Source organism: Meriones unguiculatus, chromosome 3 (genome assembly GCF_030254825.1).
Source record: "Meriones unguiculatus strain TT.TT164.6M chromosome 3, Bangor_MerUng_6.1, whole genome shotgun sequence".
NCBI classification, from domain to species: Eukaryota; Metazoa; Chordata; class Mammalia; order Rodentia; family Muridae; genus Meriones; species Meriones unguiculatus.
The window spans coordinates 14129601-14149239 of NC_083351.1; the positions used below are offsets into that span (position 1 = coordinate 14129601).

The window sequence follows — 19639 nt, forward strand, 5'->3', positions numbered from 1 at the left end:
GTGTGTACAGTCTGACCCTTCACAACACCCCCACAATCCTACAGAGCAGCAAGTACTATGTGTAGACATTTTTCATAGGTTAACTCATTCCCCTGACAACACTAAAAGGCACATTACACCTCATTCGTCACCGAAATTGACACTCAAGGACTTGAAAAGGTAATTTGTATGACTTCTAAGTAAAAGTGCTAGCCGACACCTCGCCTTCAGCATAGCAACCCTCTCATCACAGACAGACACTGGCAAGACAATCTGATTTGGGGGCTGAAGAGAGGGCTCATGGGTTATGAACACAGGCTGCTCTCCCAGATTATCCAGGTTCAGTTCCCAGTCCACACATCAGCTCATGCCCCTTTGTAATTCCAGTTCCAGAGCATGTGATACCTCTCTCCTGGCCTCGATGGGTACCAGGCACATACATGCACAGACACATACCTGGTAAAAGCATCTATACACACAAAAATATTTAAAAATCTGATTTCTTCACCTTGTCCACTAAGAACTTCCTGTTATGGCCATCAAAATAGCTTAATAGGTGAATGCTCCTGCTGTCAGGCCTGGTGATGTAAGACTCCCCAGACCCACGTGTGGAATGAAGTTGATAGAAAACAGAAGCCTGGTTTATGAAGGATCTTGGACTTAGGCAAAATCTTGAAGGCATTTGAGGGTGGGGAAGGATTCATGGAAGGCTCTTATTTTCATGAAAGTGTGTGTGTATGGGGGGGCTACCTGTGCATGAGTGCTGGTGCCCACGGAGATCAGAAGATACCAAATCCCCTGCTGCTAGGGTTAACAGGATTTTGTGAAGCCACCTGGCATTACTGCAGGGAATAGAACTCAGGTCTTCTGCAGGAGCTGTACACACTCCCAACCACTGAGCCATCTCTCCAGCCCCTAGAGAAAGTTCTTAATCTCCTAGGTTTTCCTCCACTGTGGAACAGACTCCACCTCCTGGAGTGTGGGGATAAACACACACCACTTACCCAGAGATCCCTTGGTACACAATAATTTTTTGCTGCACTTTACCCATTATGATTCATTTATGCGGAGACATTTCATTGTCCTTTAAAAATCCCTCTGATGTGGCTAGCACTCAAATGGGCTATGAAATTTGAATGACTTGATAATTGTGAATTGCCAGAGGATTTTATGTTACCCCACAGGAATCTCGACCAACACAAGCCCAGGCTCAGCCTCACCACATAGGGAGAAAGCAGAACCAGATATTGTAAAACGGGCAGAGCTCATGCCCAAGAGGAGTGTTGTTGCTTTGGATGGCCATCTGCTATTCCCAGAGCCCACTGCAACCTGTGGCAAAAATGTGCATTCCCTAGGAGCTGAAAGGAACATTCCTGTATATTCTCAGTTCAGGGCAATGCTGTTTGAATGGTTGTGAATTAGCACTGGGTTCAGAAGACTCCTCCTCCTCTTCCTCCTCCTCCTCCTTCTTCTTCTTCTCTTCTTCCTCCTCCTCTTCTTATTCTTCCCCCTCCTCTTCTTCTTTTTTGAGACAGGCTCTTGCTGTATTGCCCAGGCTGCCTCTAAGTCTAACTCCTGTACCCTGGCAATCCTTCTGCCTCAACCTTGCAAGTAAATGAGACTGTAGGCACACCATCACATCCAACCCATAGATTGTAGAAGCTGTCATTCTTTCCTTCTTCCTCTTTCCTGCTCGCTTCCTGATTGTTGGGTTGACCTGCTCCCCTCCCCAATGTTGGGGTGAACCCAGGACTTCATACATACTAGGCGAACTACCACTGATCTAATTTTCCCCTCTGATTCCCTTTTGGTTTCTTGAAACAGAGTTTAACTCTGTAGGCCAGGCTGACCTCTAACTCAAGATCATCCTCCTGCCCCAGCATGCGCTAGGATTACTGGCCTCAGCAAATATGCATGGTTCTTGTTTCTTAATGTATTTTTTGTTTGTTTGTTTGTTTGTTTGTTTGGGTTTTGCTTTTGTCTTTGTTTTATTCTGTTTTGTTTTTTGAGGTGGTATTACTATATAGCTGAGACTGGCCACAAATTGGTAATTCTTATGCCTCAGCTCCCAAATGTTGGAATTACAAGTATATAGATAGATGCCAGGATGTCTGGCCTAATTTCTTTCTTTCCTTTTTGGTGTGTGTGTGTGTTCGCGCACGCGAAAGCTGCCATGCCCCTGTGGAGGCCAGAGGTCATCATCAGGCATCTTCTACTGCTCCACTTATGTCTTGAGATGGGGTCTCCCACTGAACTTGAAGCCTTCTATTTCAGAAAGGCCGGCAGGGTAACAAGCCCCCAGCTCTGCCCGTCTCTACTCCTGCCCTGCCCCCAGCACTGCAGTCACAGAATCACACCTCTGTACTGGCCTGTTAAATGAGTGCCAAGGAGTAAGGTCTGTATGCTTGTACAGCCCTTGAGCTTCACCTACTAACCGTCTCCACAGCTCCTTCTTTCCTTCCTTTCTCACTACTTAGCTCAGGCTGGCCTCAGACTCTCGGTCCTCCCGCCCCAGCCTCCAGAAAGCTGCGCTCACAGCTGTGCACCTCTATTCCTGGCTCCAATCTAACTTTTGTTTTGTTTTTCAAGACAGGATTTCTCTTGTATCCTTTGCTGTCTTGCACTCGGGCTGGTCTTGAACTCACATCAATCTACCTGCCAGGCTGGAGAGATGGCTCAGAGGTTAAAAGCACTGGTTACTCTTCCAGAGGTCCTCAGTTCAATTCCCAGCAACCACATGGTGGCTCACAACCATCTATAATGAGATCTTGTGCCCTATCTGGCCTGCAGTTATACATGCAAATAGAACATATATATAATAAATAAATCTTTAAAAAAAATTTTTTTGAGGCAGGATCTTACTAGGGTGCTCTGGAATTCGCCATGTAGACCAGGCTGACCTCAAACTCTGGCCTCAAATTCTTAGAGATCCACCTGCCTCAGCCTCCCTAGCACTACAAATAAAGAGGTTCACCACTGCACCCAGCCTTAGCCTGATATTTTTATTTTTATTTTTATTTATTTATTTAACTTTTTTATTTATTTGTTTTGGTTTTTCAAGACAGAGTTAGTGTAATAGATCCCTGGCTGTCCTGGACTCCTTTTGTAGACCAGATGGGCCTTGAACTCACAGAGATCCACCTGCCTCTGCCTCCTTACTGCTGAGATTAAAGGCTTGTACCACCACGCTCAGCTTTAATTTTGTTTTATTTTGTTTTGTCTTTGAGACAGGGTTTCTTTGTGTAGCCCTGGCAGTCCTGGAACTTGGTCTGTAGACCAGGCTGGCCTCAAACTCATAGAGATCCACCTGCCTCTGCCTCCCGAGTGCTGGGAGTCATATTTAATTTTTAAAAATTTCCTACTGGGGATGGAGAAATGGCTCAGAATCTGAGGGTATAGCTGCTCTTCCAGAGAGCCCATGTTTGAGTCCCAGCACCCACATGGCAGCTCACAACCATCTGTAGCTCCAGTTCCAAAGGGTCTAAAACCCTACCTTGGCCCCTGTGAGCACCAACTTAGAAGTGGTGCAAAGACATATATGCAGACCAAACACCCATACACATAAAATAAATAAAATAAAGATTAAAATTTGTTTTATGTAAACATTTATGTCTGGATGGATGGATGACCATCACATGCACGCCAGAACCTGTGGAGGTCGGCAGAGAGCTTTGAACCCTCTAGAACTAGCGCTATAGACAGTTATGAGCCACCATGTGCGAGCTGGGAACTGACCGCATATCCTCTGCAAGAGCAGTAGATGCTCCTAACAGCTAAGCCATCTCTCCAGCCCACTGACCCATTGTGACTTCTTGTTTGTTTTTTTGTTTGAGGCAGGTTTCACTGTGTAGCCCTGACTGTTCTAGAACTCACTTTGTAATGTGCACCACCACTACGTGTTGTGATTGTTATTTTTCTTTCTTTCTTTTTTGGGGGGAAGGGGTGAGGGGGTAAAGACAGGGTTTCTCTATGTAGTCTTGATTGTCTTGGAACTCACTCTGTGGACCAGGCTGGCCTCAAATTCACAAAGATCCACATGTCTCTGCCTCCCAAGTACTGGGATTAAAAGCATGCGCCACCATCCTCGTCTCTGTTGTGTTTTGTTATTTGTTTTTGTTTTTTGTTTTGTTCTGAGACAGGGTTTCTCTCTGTAGCCTTCGCTATCCTGGATTCACTGTGTAGACCAGGCTGGCTTCAAAGTCGCAGAGACCCTCCTGCCCCTACCTCTCCCCAAGTGCTGGAATCACAGGTGTCTGACCCTGTACCCGGCATAATTTCTTACTTAAAGCCTGCGAGGCTTGGTTCATGGAGTCCAGATGATATAATCTTTACAAAACAAAGCCCTTCCAAAAGTACAGTGACAAGCTGAAACTATGTGGTCCTTTTGTTTGGTTGTTTGTTTTCTAACTGGAGGGGCTGGCTTTTTGGCATAAAACCAGCCATATTAATGCCAAGAAACGCCATCTCCGTTAGCCACAGAGGTTATGTGGTTACGTTATGAGGTTCATTTCACCAACCTTTGCCAAGAGCATGCTCAGAGTGAGCCTTGATGGCCCAAGGGCTAAACCCAATTAAAGTGTAGAGATGGGAGGCCCAGAAGAAAGACAAACCATTAGCACTTGGGAGGCAGGGGTGGGAGGACCAGGGAGTTCAGGGTGGTCCTCAGCTAGTCATTGCATTCCAGGGAATGTATCCCTGTCTCATAAATGGAAAAGGGACAAAGGCTAGGTAGGAGGATATACTCTTGTAATTCCAGCCCTTGGGAAGTGGAAGCAAGGAATTCGGGCATTCAAAGTCCTCCTCAGCTATGTAGCAAACTGAGGTTAGCCTAGGCAAGAGGCTCCTGTCCCCAAAACCAGACTGTTAGAGGGGTGGTCCAGAACATTAGAGCACTTGCTGTGCCTGTGAGAGATGGTGGTGGTGAGAGACGGGAGGTCCGAGTGTAGGTAGAAGCTGGGTGTGGCCGCCCTGCTGTAACCCTACTGCTTGGGAGTGGAGACCAGGGGTCCCTGGGGCAGGCTGCCCGGAGAAACCAGCCCTGTGAGACTGCCTGCCTCGGCAAATTAGCTCATGATTGAAGACGGTACCTGATGTGGCCCTACGGCTTAGAGACAAACGCATGCACACGCACGCACACATACACACTCCACATACACACATACACACTCACACACACGCACACATGTGCACATGCACGAATGCATGTATGCACGGACCACATTGGGTCAGGGCCGGGGGGACAAAGAGATTTCGACTGAGATTTGATGGTCTTCCAGGAGGGCCGAAAGTCTGAGGCCAGAGTGAACTGCAGGGGAGAGGGGGAGATGTAAATGTGCCTTCTAAAGTTGGCACGGATGAAATGCGACATGTTACAGACACAGCTTGCCACAAGACCATCAACCATTCCTCGGGCACAGCAAAAACCTCCCTCAGCTCCTTCTTCATTCCCTGCTGAAGCTGCCAAGTTGCCTCTGCCCCCTGAATGGAACGCTGGGATCACAGGTATGTGCTTCAAGGCACCCTGCTACAGAGTTCATGGTTGAAAGTGACAGACCAGCCCCGCCTTCTTCCTCCTTGCACTTAACGCGTTCAGGTGGCAGTGGCTGCCCCTGGGGCCCTCGTGACCTATGGCCTTGCAGGTCCCAGGCTCCCTCCCTTGCGCCACCTGCACTCTACCCCAGTGAAAGGTCTGTTGACCACTGTGTTGGGTGCTTTCTCTAAGTGACTCTAAGTCAGTCTCTGGAATCTAGAAACCACATCCTTGTCCCTGGGTGGTCCAGCCCTCCCCTGGCTCTCGAAGAACCTGAGGCCATTTAAATATCCTGCCCAGCTGGCTGCCTTAGGAACACCCTGGATTTGGAGCCCTGTCTAGTGACTACAGGAGGAAACTGCATTTCCAGATGCCCACAGCTGGTGCCAGGCCCCCGTGAGCCGATGGCTGGCTGTGGGAGCAGGCCTGGTGTGCTGGCACTTCCTGACACCTGGAAAGAGGCCTGGGGGATTGCAGGGCTCTGTCTTTGGCCACCAGCAGGAGAAGGAAAACAGAAGTTACAGTTAGGATTAATTCTGCACATAGATGTCTCCCAAATTCAGCAATTCGCCTCCTCTCTCTCTCTCTCTCTCTCTCTCTCTTTCTCCCTCCACCCTCACTGCATGCTCCTCCTCCACTGGAATGGTGCTCAGTGTGTGTGCAGCCTAGCTGGTACTGAAGAGAGTCCAAGCTCCTCTGCTGAACGCTTGGAGCCCTGTCGCATCTGGCTCTTGCCACCCGGCTCCTTCATTCTTATGCCTCCCCACCCACACTCTGACACCCACTTTCCCCCCAAGGCTTTGCATCCATTCTCTCCTCCCACCTGTACAATTTCCCATTCCTGAAGTACCTACAAGCTCCCATTTATCCTTCAAAACCCAGCTCAGAGACAGGCATTGAGGCGCACACCTGTCATCCTAGCACTGGGAGGTAAGGCAGGTTTGCCAAGAGCCTCAGACCAGTTTGGGCCCCATGACAGCCAGGACTGAATAGCAAGAACCTTTCCAGGAAGAAAAAAATGGAACTGGAACAAATGAATAACTCGGGTATCATCTTATGGGAAAGATTTGCCTCAGTTTCTCTTCTCCTTTTTTAGCCAGGTGCAATTATTGCCTCCCTTCTGCTTCTCCTGTGCTAGGATGTGTGTGTGTGTGTGTGTGTGTGTGAGAGAGAGAGAGAGAGAGAGAGAGAGAGAGATTCTATTACACTGTATTAATAAGAGGCTTACACAACTTGGAGCATGGCACATAATAAGTACTCAATAAATAATTCATGTGTGTGTGTATGCATATACACATATATTCTAGTTAGAGCTAAAGACCATATATATAGGGCCTTAATCCCCCTATGTAGGTGAGAATCACCTTAAACGTGTGGGCCTGCCTCTTCCTTCCAAGAGCAGGGATTGACAGGCATGTATGACAGGCATGCTCGGTTTATGCCGCGATGGGGACCTCAGGCAAGCACTTTACTAAGCCTCCTCCCAGCCCGTGAGTTGCTTTCTGTTTACCGGCCTTAAATTTGCTGTGGAACCCAGCTGGACCTCGAATCCCTGATCCTCCTGACTCTATCTCTAAGCTGCTAGAATTCCAGGCCTGCACCAGCACACCTGGTTTCACAACTTCCTTTGAACATAAAGAGAACCCTCTTTCATGTCAACATGGCCAGCTTCCAAGTGTTTCTCCCAAGGACAGGGACTGTGACCTTCACTTTTGTCATGAAATGTCCAAAACCTGACTTGCTGGGACATGGAGAGGGGCTCCAGATACTAGAGGGATAGAATCGATTCAGTCATTTTATGTAACCCTACTCTGGCCAGTTTGGAGGATACCCTCCACTATTCGGGGAGGTGGGAGTCCTCTTCCATCATGGTGTGTCTGGAGTCCTTTCCTGTTGAGGAACCTAAGGCGCTGTTCTTGGCACATGACCACTGACTGTAGGGTTAGGGCCCAGGGCTGACCTACTTCTGCAGCATAGGAAGTGGGTTTTGGAAAACAGTGGATCCTGGCACTGAGCCCGGTTCTGAGACCTTAGTTAAACTTTTTCTCTGGGCCTTGAATTCTCTCAGAAGAAGCCTGTGGTAGTTTTAGAGTTCCAGCAAAGCTATGGGAAGAAAGATCTGGCAAGATCAGGGGACACCCAGGACATTGTCAATAGATGAAGCGCCCCTGCCTTCCAGACGTGGCTTCATTACCCCGTTAGTCCCAGCACTCGGGAGGCAGAGGCAGAGGCAGAGGCAGAGGCAGAGGCATCTCTGTGAGTTCCAGGCCAGCTTGCTCTACATCACGAGTTCCAGGGACTGCCAGAGCCACACAGAGAAACTGTGGATCAAAAGGGAAAGCGGATCTCCTTCCCCCCTCATTTCATCCCTGCCTCATCTCTGGCCCATGTAAGCCTCTGTGGAGGGGCAATCCCACACGGACAGACTAAAGGGCCGTGGCACCCAACCTCCTGGCCGGAAGGACACTGTGGTGGAGAAGTGCAGTTTCTGAAGCCAAGTTGACCTCAGCTCATAAACTCGGTGACTGGCCCATCTGTCTTTTTATCTCTAACAGAATCATTAATCTCGCCAGACTTGATAATGAGCTGGTGGAGAGTGCCCAGTGGCGAGCATGACTCACTCATGGGTAGAAGGCGTGCTTAGCATGCACAAGGCCCCAGATTGCAAAATCAGTAAGAGTGTAAGTCCTCACACCCGCAAAGCGAGCCAGCTCTCCTCCTGTTCAACAAGCTCTCACATAGACTGAGGCTGAGCATCCTGCCAGCTGCCCAGGACAGGGTATATCAGAAAAACCCGATAAAGAAAGAAAGAAATAGCCTGGTCTGTGGTGTTCAGTTGCAACAACAGGAAACAGAGAAGGACAGTGTGCAAAGCCAGGGCCCTGGACCTAGGTTCAAATCTCAGCTTCGTCCCTTCCTACCTAGCTGGCTCCTCTTCTCTGTATCCCTGGTTCCCAGTGAGAATGACAACACATGTCACAGAGCTCACTTGGGGACCACTCATCCACAGGCCACAGGCTTCACTCTGGGGCCAGGCCTCCTGCCAGTGCTCAGGCAACAGCAATTACCCTCCTTGCCCTCTGGCTGGCATCCGGCCCCTTCCCCAAGCTGGCCCCACACGCCACATTAAAGTGACCAGGGTGGCTATTGTTTCTGCGAATGCAGCAACCCTTGGCTGTTTCCTGTCTTTTCAGTCACAGCTCCTTTCAGCCCTTGGCACTTCAAGGAGGAAAAGCCCAAGTGTTGTGGCACCGGGTTGGTAAACGTAGTCCCGGAGGATCTTGTCACCCCACCACTGAGCTTGCCACTCAGCCCCACAGCTCTATTCGCCCATGTCCGACAAGGTCAGTGGGGAAAATACACAGTAGCGATCAAAAGGGCTGTCAAAGGCCCTCAGGGGCAACTCTCCTGGCAGGCTCTCACGACACACAAAAGTGCATGCAGGGGGTGCTCCATAAAAGCTCCCCCACTCACATGCCCAGAGACACCAAAAGCTGGTTCCCATGACAACACACTGAAAATGTTATATATAAATGTGTGCGTGTGTGCTCCTGTGTGTGTACACAGACACCCAGAGATGCACAGAAATAAACTCTTGGCATAATTTCCCACTATTCCAAACATGAAATAACCTGCAAGGATTGACTGCAGGAGGGAAGGACAAAGGAGGCTTAGGAATGAACAGGCCACCAACTAAATGCCTCTCCATGACTGACACCCGCTTTGCTGTGCATCTGGCTTGTTTCCTGCACCTGGAATAAAGTGAAAAATCGTTGTTGAAAGAATGGTGAAAGAAGAAGAAAGCCGGGGTGTTGGTGTGTTGGCTGTTGGTGCACACCTTTAATCCCAGCACTGGGGAGGCAGAGACAGGCAGATCTCTGTGGGTTCGAGGCCAAAGGCTACAGAGAAACCCTGTCTCAATAAACAAACAAAAGACAGGACATGAAAAGCTGGGTGTAGGTGGATCTGATAGAGATACATTGTTTAAACATATGAAATTGTCAAAGAACAAATAAAAGAAATCCTACTTTTTTAAACATTTATTTATTTATATAGCATTCTGCCTGCATATATGCTTACATGCCAGAGCAGGGCACCAGATCCCCTTATAGATGGCTGTGAGCCACCCTGTGGTTGCTAGGAATTGAACTCAGGACCTTTGGAAGAATAACCAGTGTTCTTAACCTCTGGACCATCTCTCCAGTCCAAAGAGATCCTATTTTTAAAATAAGGTCTAGGAGTGGTGGCTGGCACATGCCTTTAATCCCAGCATTTGGGAGGAAAGGCAGGTGAATCTCTGAATTCAAGGCCAGCCTGGTCTACAGAGCAAGTTCCAGATCAGCCAGGGCTACTCAGAGAGACCCTGTTTACTAAACAACAACAACAAAAAACCAGTCTGTGATGGCTAGTTTTATGTCAACTTGACACAAGCTGGAATTATCTGAAAAGAAAGAACTGCAACTGAGAAAATGCCTCCATAGGATCTGGCTGCAGGGTACTTTCTAGATAATGATTGATGGGCAGAGCCCGGGTGCTGCCATCCCTGGGCTGGTGGTCCTGGGTTCTATAAGGAAGCAGGCTGAGCAAGACCTCAGGAGCACTCCCCCATGGCCTCTGCATCAGCTCCGCCTCCAGGTTCCTGCCCTGTTTGAGTTGCCCTGACTTCCTCTGTTGGTGAACAGTGATGGAGAACCGTAAGCCAAGGAGACTCTTCCCTCTCCAAGTTGCTTTGCTCAGGGTGTCACATCAGAGTAATAGTAGCCCCAACTAAGACACAGACAAAGGAGCAAATATATAAAAACAAGGTGGTATAATATATTTTTAAATGGAAATATATTAATATGTTAATATAAACATTTAATACATTATGTTTTATGTTTGCATATCTTATATATGCAAATAAGATATATATAAAAACAAGTAAGCCTACTACTCAGTAGGTGGAATCAGGAGACTCAGAAATCCGAGACTGTCCTTAGTTGTATACTGAGTTTAAGGTCAGCCTGGGATAGATGAGACCCTGTGTCAAAAGAACAAGATAATAAGGAAAAAGCGAGGTACCATGGTACCTGTCCTACCAGCTGAGTGCTTGAAAGGTAGGGGCAGAAGGTCGCCACAAATCTAAGGACAGCCTGGGCTACACAGTGAGTTCCAGGATAGCCTGGGCTACACAGTGAGAACCTGTCTTTAAACAAAAACAAAAATAAAAGCAAACAGACAAAACCCAGGAGCCTGAGGAAGGAGGGAGCACCGTGCTGCTGCTGAGGAGGACTTGGGTGTTGCAGCACCTCACAGCCCCTCACAACGGTGTGTAGCTCTAATCCCCCTGCTGATGTCTGTCTCCTGCGTGCACATATGTGTACTCAGGCACACACATATACACAGAAAATGCATAAAGAAACATTTAAGACACACACAGACAACAACAGCAGCCAAGCCTGACGAACTGAGTTCAACCTCCAGAATCCATACAGTGAAGGAGAGAACTGAAACCCCAACTGACCTCCACATACCAGGGTACAGACACATACAGAATATATAAATATGTGTGTGCGTGTGTGTAATATTATATATTTAATACATGTATGAAATATATATGCATGTATTCCATATCTGTATTTCATGTGTGTGTGAAAAGAAGAAGAAGCCAGGCAGTGGTGGAGCACACCTTTAATCCCAGCACTTGGAAGGCAGAGGCAGGGGGATCTCTGAGTTCAAGGCCTGCCTGGTCTACAGATCAAGCTCTGGGACAGCCAGGGCTACACAGAGAAACCCTGGAGGGGAGAAGAACAGGAAGATGGGGAGTGGGGAGAACTGGGTCTTCCTCAGCTTGAGGGTATCCCCTCGTGGGAATCCATCCTGGCCTGTATGAGATCTTATCTCTCTTACGTCAGAAGGGGACAGGGGACCTTCCTGAAGATTCCACGAGACTTGCCAGCAGATCCCCAGTCTCAGAACCTCACTCAGTTCACGATGAGGGTTAGATAAGAGTTAAAACACTGACCAGTGTAGTGGGCCAGTGCAAGCCTGGTATCGCACCATAGCTCTGGTTGTTCTGGAACTAGAATGCGGCCCAACCTGGCCTCAGTGTCCTAACAGAGGGCTGGAGAGGTGGCTCAGGCAGCAGCACCGGCAGCTCTTCCAGAGCTCCTGCATTCAAGTCCTAGTAACCACATGGTGGCTCACAAGCACCTCGTGCCCTTGCCTGGCCTGCAGGTGTACGTGCCAAACATCGGCTACATAATAAATAAATAAATAAATCTTAAAGAAAAAAAAAAAAGAGTTCCTAACAGAAATCACAGGTGTGAGTCACAACACTGATTTTTTTTTTCCTACACAGGGTTTCTCTGTGTAGCCCTGGCTGTCCTGGAACTCTCTCTGTAGACCAGGCTGGCCTTGAACTCATAGAGATCCGCCGGCCTCTGCCTCCAGATTGCTGGGACAAAAGGCCTTCGCCACCACACCCAGCTTCACCTCCCTAATTTTTGTCTATAGCCAGTAGCCCGCAGCAATGATCTCATTTAAAACTGCAGCCATGTGACAGACACCCCTGAGTTCCTATTTAACAGGGAGGGGAACCCCCCCGCAAGCCCCCCCCCCCCCCATGTCCTCGATGGCTTTCGATGCTGTAATAAAACACTGGCCAAAACCAAGTTGCCGAGGAAAGGGTTTAGCTTACATTTCCAGGTAACAGCTCTTCATTGAGGAAAGTCAGAAACCTGGGGGTGGGGGTGGGGGGGCTCTCTAGGCCCACCTGCCTGCAGCTCAGGATGGAAGCTGTCAGCTGGTGCTCCGGCCCGTGCATGCACATGGCCTCACCCTCTGACTGAAACTGCAAGCAGGCCCCCAGCACAGGCTTTCCTTCATAAGCCTTGTCTTGGCCGTGCTGTCTCATCACAGCCGTAGAACAGTGACTAAGACGCCTGGCTGGCTCCCCTTCTTTCTCCTACAGCCCAGCCCCACCTGCCGAGGGGTGGGCACCCACAGTGAGCTGGGCTCCCCAGCATCGATTAGCAATTAAAAAAAAAAAAAAAGCCCGCTCCTCCCCTCCCCACGAGGCCACAGGCCGATTTGATGGAGGCAATTGCTCGAGGTTTCGCCCTTCCCAGGTGACTCTAATGTCAACCAGGTTACAGTTAGCTACATGTTCCAGGGGTTGGAGTGATGATTAAACCCAGGTCTGAGTCGTGGTTTCCGCCTTGACCAGCCCGGGTCTAAAATGAGGGCGATGCGGGGCCTGGGCCTGGAATGTAGCCTCTGTTCTCGGCATTACTAAGGGTTCAGCGATGGAAAGTCAACCTGCCCGAGACAGGAAGTTGGGGGGGGGGGGAGGGTTAGTCCCTGCCTTCTAATGGGGTGGGTCCTGTCAGCAGCTCGGTATTCACACCTGAGGAGCTCAGGGCTCTTTGCCTCCCCGGGATGTGCCTCGGGGCCGCGTTCTTTGTGTTTTGGCGCCACCTGGTGGTCTTAACACTGCTACGAGAAACGGCCTGCTTGAGCCAGCGCGTGCCCTTCTTAGAACCAGGGATTTGCCTGGTGCTTGGAAAAGACATGGAAATGCTGGACAGGGCCCAGGCCCAGGCTCCCCACTCCCCTGGGTGTGGCGTGCACCCCACTTTCTGTGCTTCTAGACTACTATCCGCACTTCCATTCCAGGCCCCTCCCACTCAGTCTTCACATAGCTCCAGGGAACAGCTTTGGAAAACCTTTCAAAGCGAGGTCAGGTGTGGTTGCGCACCTTTCGGCTCAGTGCTCAGGAGGCAGAGGCAGGTGGGGCTCTGGGGCTTGGGGCCAGCCTGGTCTACATAACTAGTTCTAGGACAGCCAGGGTTATAGGAGACCCTGCCTCAAAACAACCCCCTAATTAACGCCTCCTGAAAGGCCTATAGCACCACACTTGGGCTTTGTTTCATTTGTTTGTTTTTAGGATTATTTTAATTTGTGGGTATGTGTGAGTGCCTGTGTATGTGTGTGTGTGTGCGTGTGCAAAATATGTACCTTCTCTCCCTGACAGGGGGTTCATTGCTTGATCAAATTGCACATCCTCCCTTAGTTGGGACCACTGTCTCAGGTGTGACATACTTATCTCTGTCTTAGGTCATCACATGACAATGCTCACCTGGAAGGTCAGAGGTCACATTTCAGCTTGAGGTCCGGAGCTCCATCCCTGGCACCAAACAAACTCCGTGTGGTGGTGCAAACCTGGAATCTCCACTCTTGGGAGGTAGAGGCTGGAGGATTAGAAGTTTAAGGTCATCCTCAGCTGTACCACAAGTTCAAGGCAAACCTGGGCTACATGAAAATCTGTCTTAAGGAAACAGAACAGAACAAAAATTGAAACAGTCTTGGGTGCTGCAGTGCATTTTCTCATCACTGTTTATCACTGTAACAGAATTCTGTTTAAGGCAACAATGTATCAATTGGCATGCTGGTGCAGGCCTCCAGTCCCAGCACTTGGGAGGCAGAGGCAGGTGGATCTCTGTGAGTTCGAGGCCAGCCTGGTCTACAAAGCTAGTCCAGGCCAGCCAAGGCGACACAGAGAAACCCTGTCTCAAAAAACAAAAATACTGACGTCTGCAGGCCAGGGCCTGGGGATACAGGGGAAACTGACAGATGTTAGGTCTATGTTCCTTGGTATGTTCCTTGGCAGAGGGGTGGGAAGCAGCCAGTGCCACCTCTATCCCATGTGTGTGTTGGTCCATGATGCCACCAGGAGCCAGGAGAGAGGCCTGGAGCACTCTTCCTCGACAGCCCGGGAAAGAACCAACCCTGTCAACACCTTGATCTCGGCCTTTGGGCCTTGAGAACTATGAGATAATGCATTTCTGTCCTATCAGAGTTTGTGGTATCTGCTATAGCACTCTAGCAAGCTGACACACCCTAGTCTGTGTGGACTAGGAGGCGAGGAAGGGCTTCCTAGAGAAACTGACGTTTTGCTTCGAGGGGACTTGAAAGATGGGTAGGAGTTTATGAGGCAGAGAAGCCAAGGGAGAGCACTGTGGACAGAGAATGATAAAAAAAAAAAAAAAAAAAAAAAGGGTTGACTCTTTCCTTCCTTTCTTTTTTTTGAGATCGGGTTTCTCTGTGTAACCTTGGCTGCCCTGGACTCCCCTTGTAGACCAGGCTGGCCTCGAACTCACAGAGATCCACCTGCCTCTGCCTCCCTGAGTGCTGGGATTACAGGTGTGCATCACCAAGCCTGGCTTGTTGGCTCTTTCTTGACCCTCTTCAAAAGTCCCTATCCTATCCAAATGTCTGAGACGGAAAGTCCTATGCTTTAAGACAATGGAGACGGGCTTTTTGCAGTGGGTATGTGTGTGTACATGTGTCACTGTACATGTGTGTATGTGTTCATGGGTGAATATGCATGTAGGTGTGTGCACGGGGGTGTGCGGGTGTGGTAAAGTTCTCACTAGCAGGGGATACTCACACAAGCACCTCCCAGGAGTGGTCAGGTGGGCAGAGGTATTCATCAGGGTCTTAGACTTCTGAAAGGGTGGGCAGCTTTGTGCTGAACAGGGTCCCTCCCGTGGTCCCACAGACACGTCACCCAAGGACGGACACGCAAGACACACGGCTCTTGGTATGAGTACTTTATTTTAATTAACATAGTGCCACACGGGAACCACAGTAGCACAAAACGTAAGAATACAAAAAATAGATTCCCCAGCTCCAAACCCCATGTCCTTGTACCCGCAGGGAAACGCCGAGCTTGCGAGGAGGGGTCTTTCTGAGGGCATCTGCCCTTCTTACTTCTGCTGTTCTCAAATTTCTGAAGGGGTGCGGGTGTGGGCCGGGAGGGGGGGTGTTGGCTGCTTTCACATCCATCTGTTCCCGCCCAGCCTGGGCCTTCCTGCCTCCCCTCCCCGCACACCCTGAGCAACGAGTACACTGTGGAACCCCAGCTCAGGACCCTGCTTCTAGACGCTGGGGTCGGGTTCCTTCCAGCAGGGCCGCTCCTCGGGGAGGCAGGGGGTTAGGCCGGGCGCAGGATGCAGACCCAGAAGGCCCACCTGCGTGTGGCAGGCCACGGCTGGCTCCAGCACCTTCTTGCCTTAGGTGTTACCTTTCCCTGAAGAGTTAGGAGACTCCAAGTGTGCTCACAGGGACCAGAAACCCTGTCAGGGGCCCTGGCCCAGGGCTAAGGCTAGCCCTATGCCGCAGGGCTGAGAGTACGCTGTTTTCTGGCCAAGGAGGATTCTGGCTTCTAGGGTGTGTGCGTGTGTGTACGTGTGCAATGTGGGGGTAAAGGCTGAGTGTGTGTGTGTGTGCGCACACGCGCATTCGTGCAATGTGGGGGTGTGGCCTGCCGGGGGCTGTAGTGTGTGTGTCTTTATGTGTGCAATGTGTGTGCCAAGGGTTGTGGTGGCCACTACTGGGCTCCTCGCACAAGGTCACAAGGCTTACCGCCCTACAGTGGTGAGCAGGGGCCAAAGATAGGAACCCATACATCCCACAGGTCTACGGTTGGGTGATGCTTTGGGTGGATGACATTCCTGTAGCCCAGAGGGGCTGGGAACTTTCCATTCCATCCTCCTCTGGCTCACAGCACCCCACCCCAACAAAGGGGGGATCCCTCCACCTACAAGGAGTGGTTTCATGCGACATGACTGCCACAGGTGGCAGGAAGCCTGCTCGAGGACAGCAGCTCCCCGACACTGGACATCGGCATGGCTGCCCTGTAGGCAGGTTGGGGCGGGAACCCTGGGGGTTCTGGGAGTGTGGGTATGGTGTTGGCTTCTAGTCAGGACACTTGGGGGCTCCACCGAGAAAGCCAAGGGCCGCCTCCTCAGTGGAGTTCAGGGGCCGCAGCCTCGGGTAAGGCACTAGAGAAAGAGTCCTGGGAACCAGGCCGGGGCAACTACACGCTACAGAGCTTGAAGGGAGGACTGGGCTGTTTTCTCTTTATTCTTTCCCTTGGTGCAGAGGGTCAAGGAGGCAGTCCACTTCGGGATGTCAGAATTGCTACAGAGAGGCAACAGATCCCAACGCCAGAAGAGTTGGGGCCAAAAAAGGACATCTTTGGACAACAGTGTGCATCTGATAGGGGGGTGGGGTCTCAGCCCCGAGGGGTTCCTATGGTCTGGACCAGAGTGCTCAGGTGCCCCCACGTTACACACAAGGCCCTACTCTGGCTTCGTGCTGCCACAGGTATCAACTTGTTGGGGTTCCCATGGCTGGACTCCAGAGACAGGACAGGGAAGCTGAAAAGGTCTGTGCCCATACCTAGGCCCCTCAGTTGGCTCCTCCCTCTGCCTGGCCCTCATATCTCCTGTCTGTGCAGGTGACTGCAGAAGCAATCACTCCAACCGTGAGCTAAAGCAGTGCTCAATATGGGGCCTGCTCAGCAGCCTGGGGTCCCCTGGGTAAATCAGTGGGGCTTCCTTTGTCCACAGGTTATTTAGAAAAACATAATAAATATACTAATCTTTCCTTAAAAAAAAAAAAAGTGTTTTAGATGCATTTTTTTTCCCTGAAGATTTCCAGTGTATTCCATAATGCTTAAAAAATAGTCTTCCCCAAAAAAATATATCTTTAAAGCATTTGACACAGTGGTATTGTGGTATATCTGGCATCTGGCATTGGATGTGGGCAAGGGGCTGTGTCCCGTTGCCATTGTCAGCGTGAGGCTCAGGGCTGGCAAGCCACCAGCTCGATACCCAAACGCCTGCTAGCATCACACAGGGGTGTCTGGAATGCCAGGCCTTCACAGAGGGTCAGATCTTGGGTTCGAGTGACGAACCTCCATCATAGGCTTGGACAGGATGGCTGCAGATCCTCCAAGGTGGGGAAGGGGCCCTAGGCGGCGGAGGGGCTGGGTGGTGGCCTGGAGGCTGGAAGGAGGCTGACAGCCAGCCCCGCTGGGAGCTGGTCTCGGGCCCCTTCCCTTCTTCCGTCGGCTTGCGCTCTGGGCTTCAGCCCTTACCAGACTTCGCATTTGTGATGTGGGTTCATGGGGGAACCAAGCGGGCAGTGGAAGTGTTCTGAGAACTCCCTGAAGTTGGAGAGGGAGCCGATGACCCGGAAGCGGGAGGGGCTGTGTGGGTCAGTGATGAGGCCTTCGTGGGAGCTCTCCGGTGTTCGGACTGAGCACCAGACCTGGGCAGGGGAGAATGAAGGGGAGTCAAGTCACTGTGGGAGCCAGAAGCTGCCTGATTGGCCTCACCATGACAGCAGCAGGTCCCAGGGAGCCAGGAGGCCAGGGCACACACATGCCCGCAGCTGGCATCCTCCCTGGCAGGTGTTTCTGCCCTGAGCCCCTCCAGATAGAGCCTCCCACACCTGGCTTCATTTGCACACCTGAGTTTGCCAAATACTCAGACTTCACAGATTTGATCCAGAACTCTCCTTTGCTGGGCTGGACACTCTGCTTAACTGTCTCGTGACTGTGGGCACCAAAAGGAGGCTAGTGGCTGGGCACACACTCAGGGACAGTCCCAGTCTATCATATGTTTAAGAAACATCTGGAGGGCTAGGGAGATGGCTTAGAGGTTAAGAACACTGGCTGTTCTTCCAAAGGTCCTGAGTTCAATTCCTAGCAATCACATGGCGGCTCATAACCATCTAAAATGAGATCTGGTGCCCTCTTCTGGTGTGCAGGCAGAATACTGTATTAATAATAATGATAATGTCTAGAACAGGGCATGATGGCACACACATTTAATCAGAGTACTAGGCAGACAGAAGATCTCTGTGAATTTGAAGCTAGCCTGGGCTACACAGTGAGATCTTGTCTCAAGAAAAAACAGAAACAAAAAAACCAAAAAACAAAGAAACTTCTAGAATCTTAGACCTAGCAGGAATCTTGGATCACCTTGCTCTCTAATTTATAAGACAAGAATTTTTTTTGTTTTTATTTTTTGAGATAGGTTCTTATATAGCCCAGGCTGGCCTCAAAATTGCTGTGTAGCTTGAACCTCTGGTCCTCCTGCTTCTTCACCCGAGGGCTGAGATTCCAGCCTTGTGCGGCCACGCCCTTTACGGCTGAGCGGCGCTGGGAATGACATGGCTGTCTCTGTGCGAGGAGGCACGCGTTTGCCAGCAGGGCCACAGCTACACCGACAAGGTACCTGCGTTACTGCTCTTTTCCCTCTTGATTTCTGATTTTATCTTACACGCGTGAGTGTTTTACACACCACATGCGTGCAGTGTCCTTGGAGGCCGGAAGAGGGTGTCTGCCCCCCTGAAACTAGAGGTATGGATGGTTGAGAGCCACCACGAAGGTGCTGGGAACCAAACCAGGTTCTCTGCAGGAGCAGGCTCTTGAGCCCTGGGCCATCTCTCCAGTCTCCTTCACTACACTTTTGGTCTCCTTCCTAGCATCTCACCTCAGTCTAGGGCAGCGCTTTTCAACCTTCCTAATGTTGCAAGCCTTTAATTCAGTTCGTGGTGGCCACCCCGCAAGCAGAAAATTTCTGTTGTTATTTCATAACTGCAATTTTCCCTCTGTTACAAGTCGTAAATACCTGAATTTTCTGATGGTCTTAGGTGATCCCTGTGAAAGGGTCGCACGACCCACCCCCCCCAAAGGGGTCACGACCCCCAGGCTGAGAATCGCCCTGTGTGTGTGTGGGGGGGATGTCCCAAAGATAGTCCTCTGATTTAGGAAGATGCCACCTGAGGGGAACCTGCCTTTGGCTCTGAAGCTCCTGGACATTCCCACGGGGGAACACGCCTGCCTTTCCTCCCAGTGAGCTCACCTGTGCAAATCCCAGGAAGAAGAGCTGATTGCTAGTGAGCCCCAGGGTGGGCAGCGTCTGCTCAGCCCCGTTCTTCTTTACCCAGTTCTGGTAGGCCTGGGAGGACAGACAAGCAGAGTTTAGGCAGGACACAGGTGAGGACGCACACTCTCGGAGGTTCGTGGGAAGCCCTACCTACCGGGGCAGAGATGGAGCTTGCGCATCAGCTCCCTTCTGTGCGCCTTCTGCTCCAGCCTCTTCCCAGATGCGTGTATTCAGTGGCCCCAGCCAGAGACCCAAGACTCATCTCGAACCCAACACAGCACGAACAGAATGATAGCTCCCTCCACCACCACAGTCACCAACCCAGCCTCACACTCAGCAAGATATTTTTTTGGAACCCGATTACGCAGTTCTCAAGCATGACGACGGTTACTGGCAACAACGCCAT

The 19639-nt window shown here is 50.5% G+C and overlaps 1 protein-coding gene across 2 annotated transcripts in view; it reads right to left on the minus strand.

The window, feature by feature from the left end:
• Nucleotides 1–15087: 15087 nt before the first annotated feature.
• The window catches only part of Ece1 (endothelin converting enzyme 1), a 96930-nt gene continuing 92378 nt past the window's right edge, over nt 15088–19639 (minus strand). For both annotated transcript variants that reach the window (XM_021630797.2, XM_021630796.2), the window contains exons 18-19: nt 19210–19305; nt 15088–17608 (exon numbers count right to left, since the gene is read on the minus strand). In XM_021630797.2, coding sequence (XP_021486472.1) covers nt 17432–17608; nt 19210–19305 — 273 coding nt within the window. In that variant the 3' untranslated portion in view covers nt 15088–17431. The remainder of the gene's footprint in view (nt 17609–19209; nt 19306–19639) is intronic.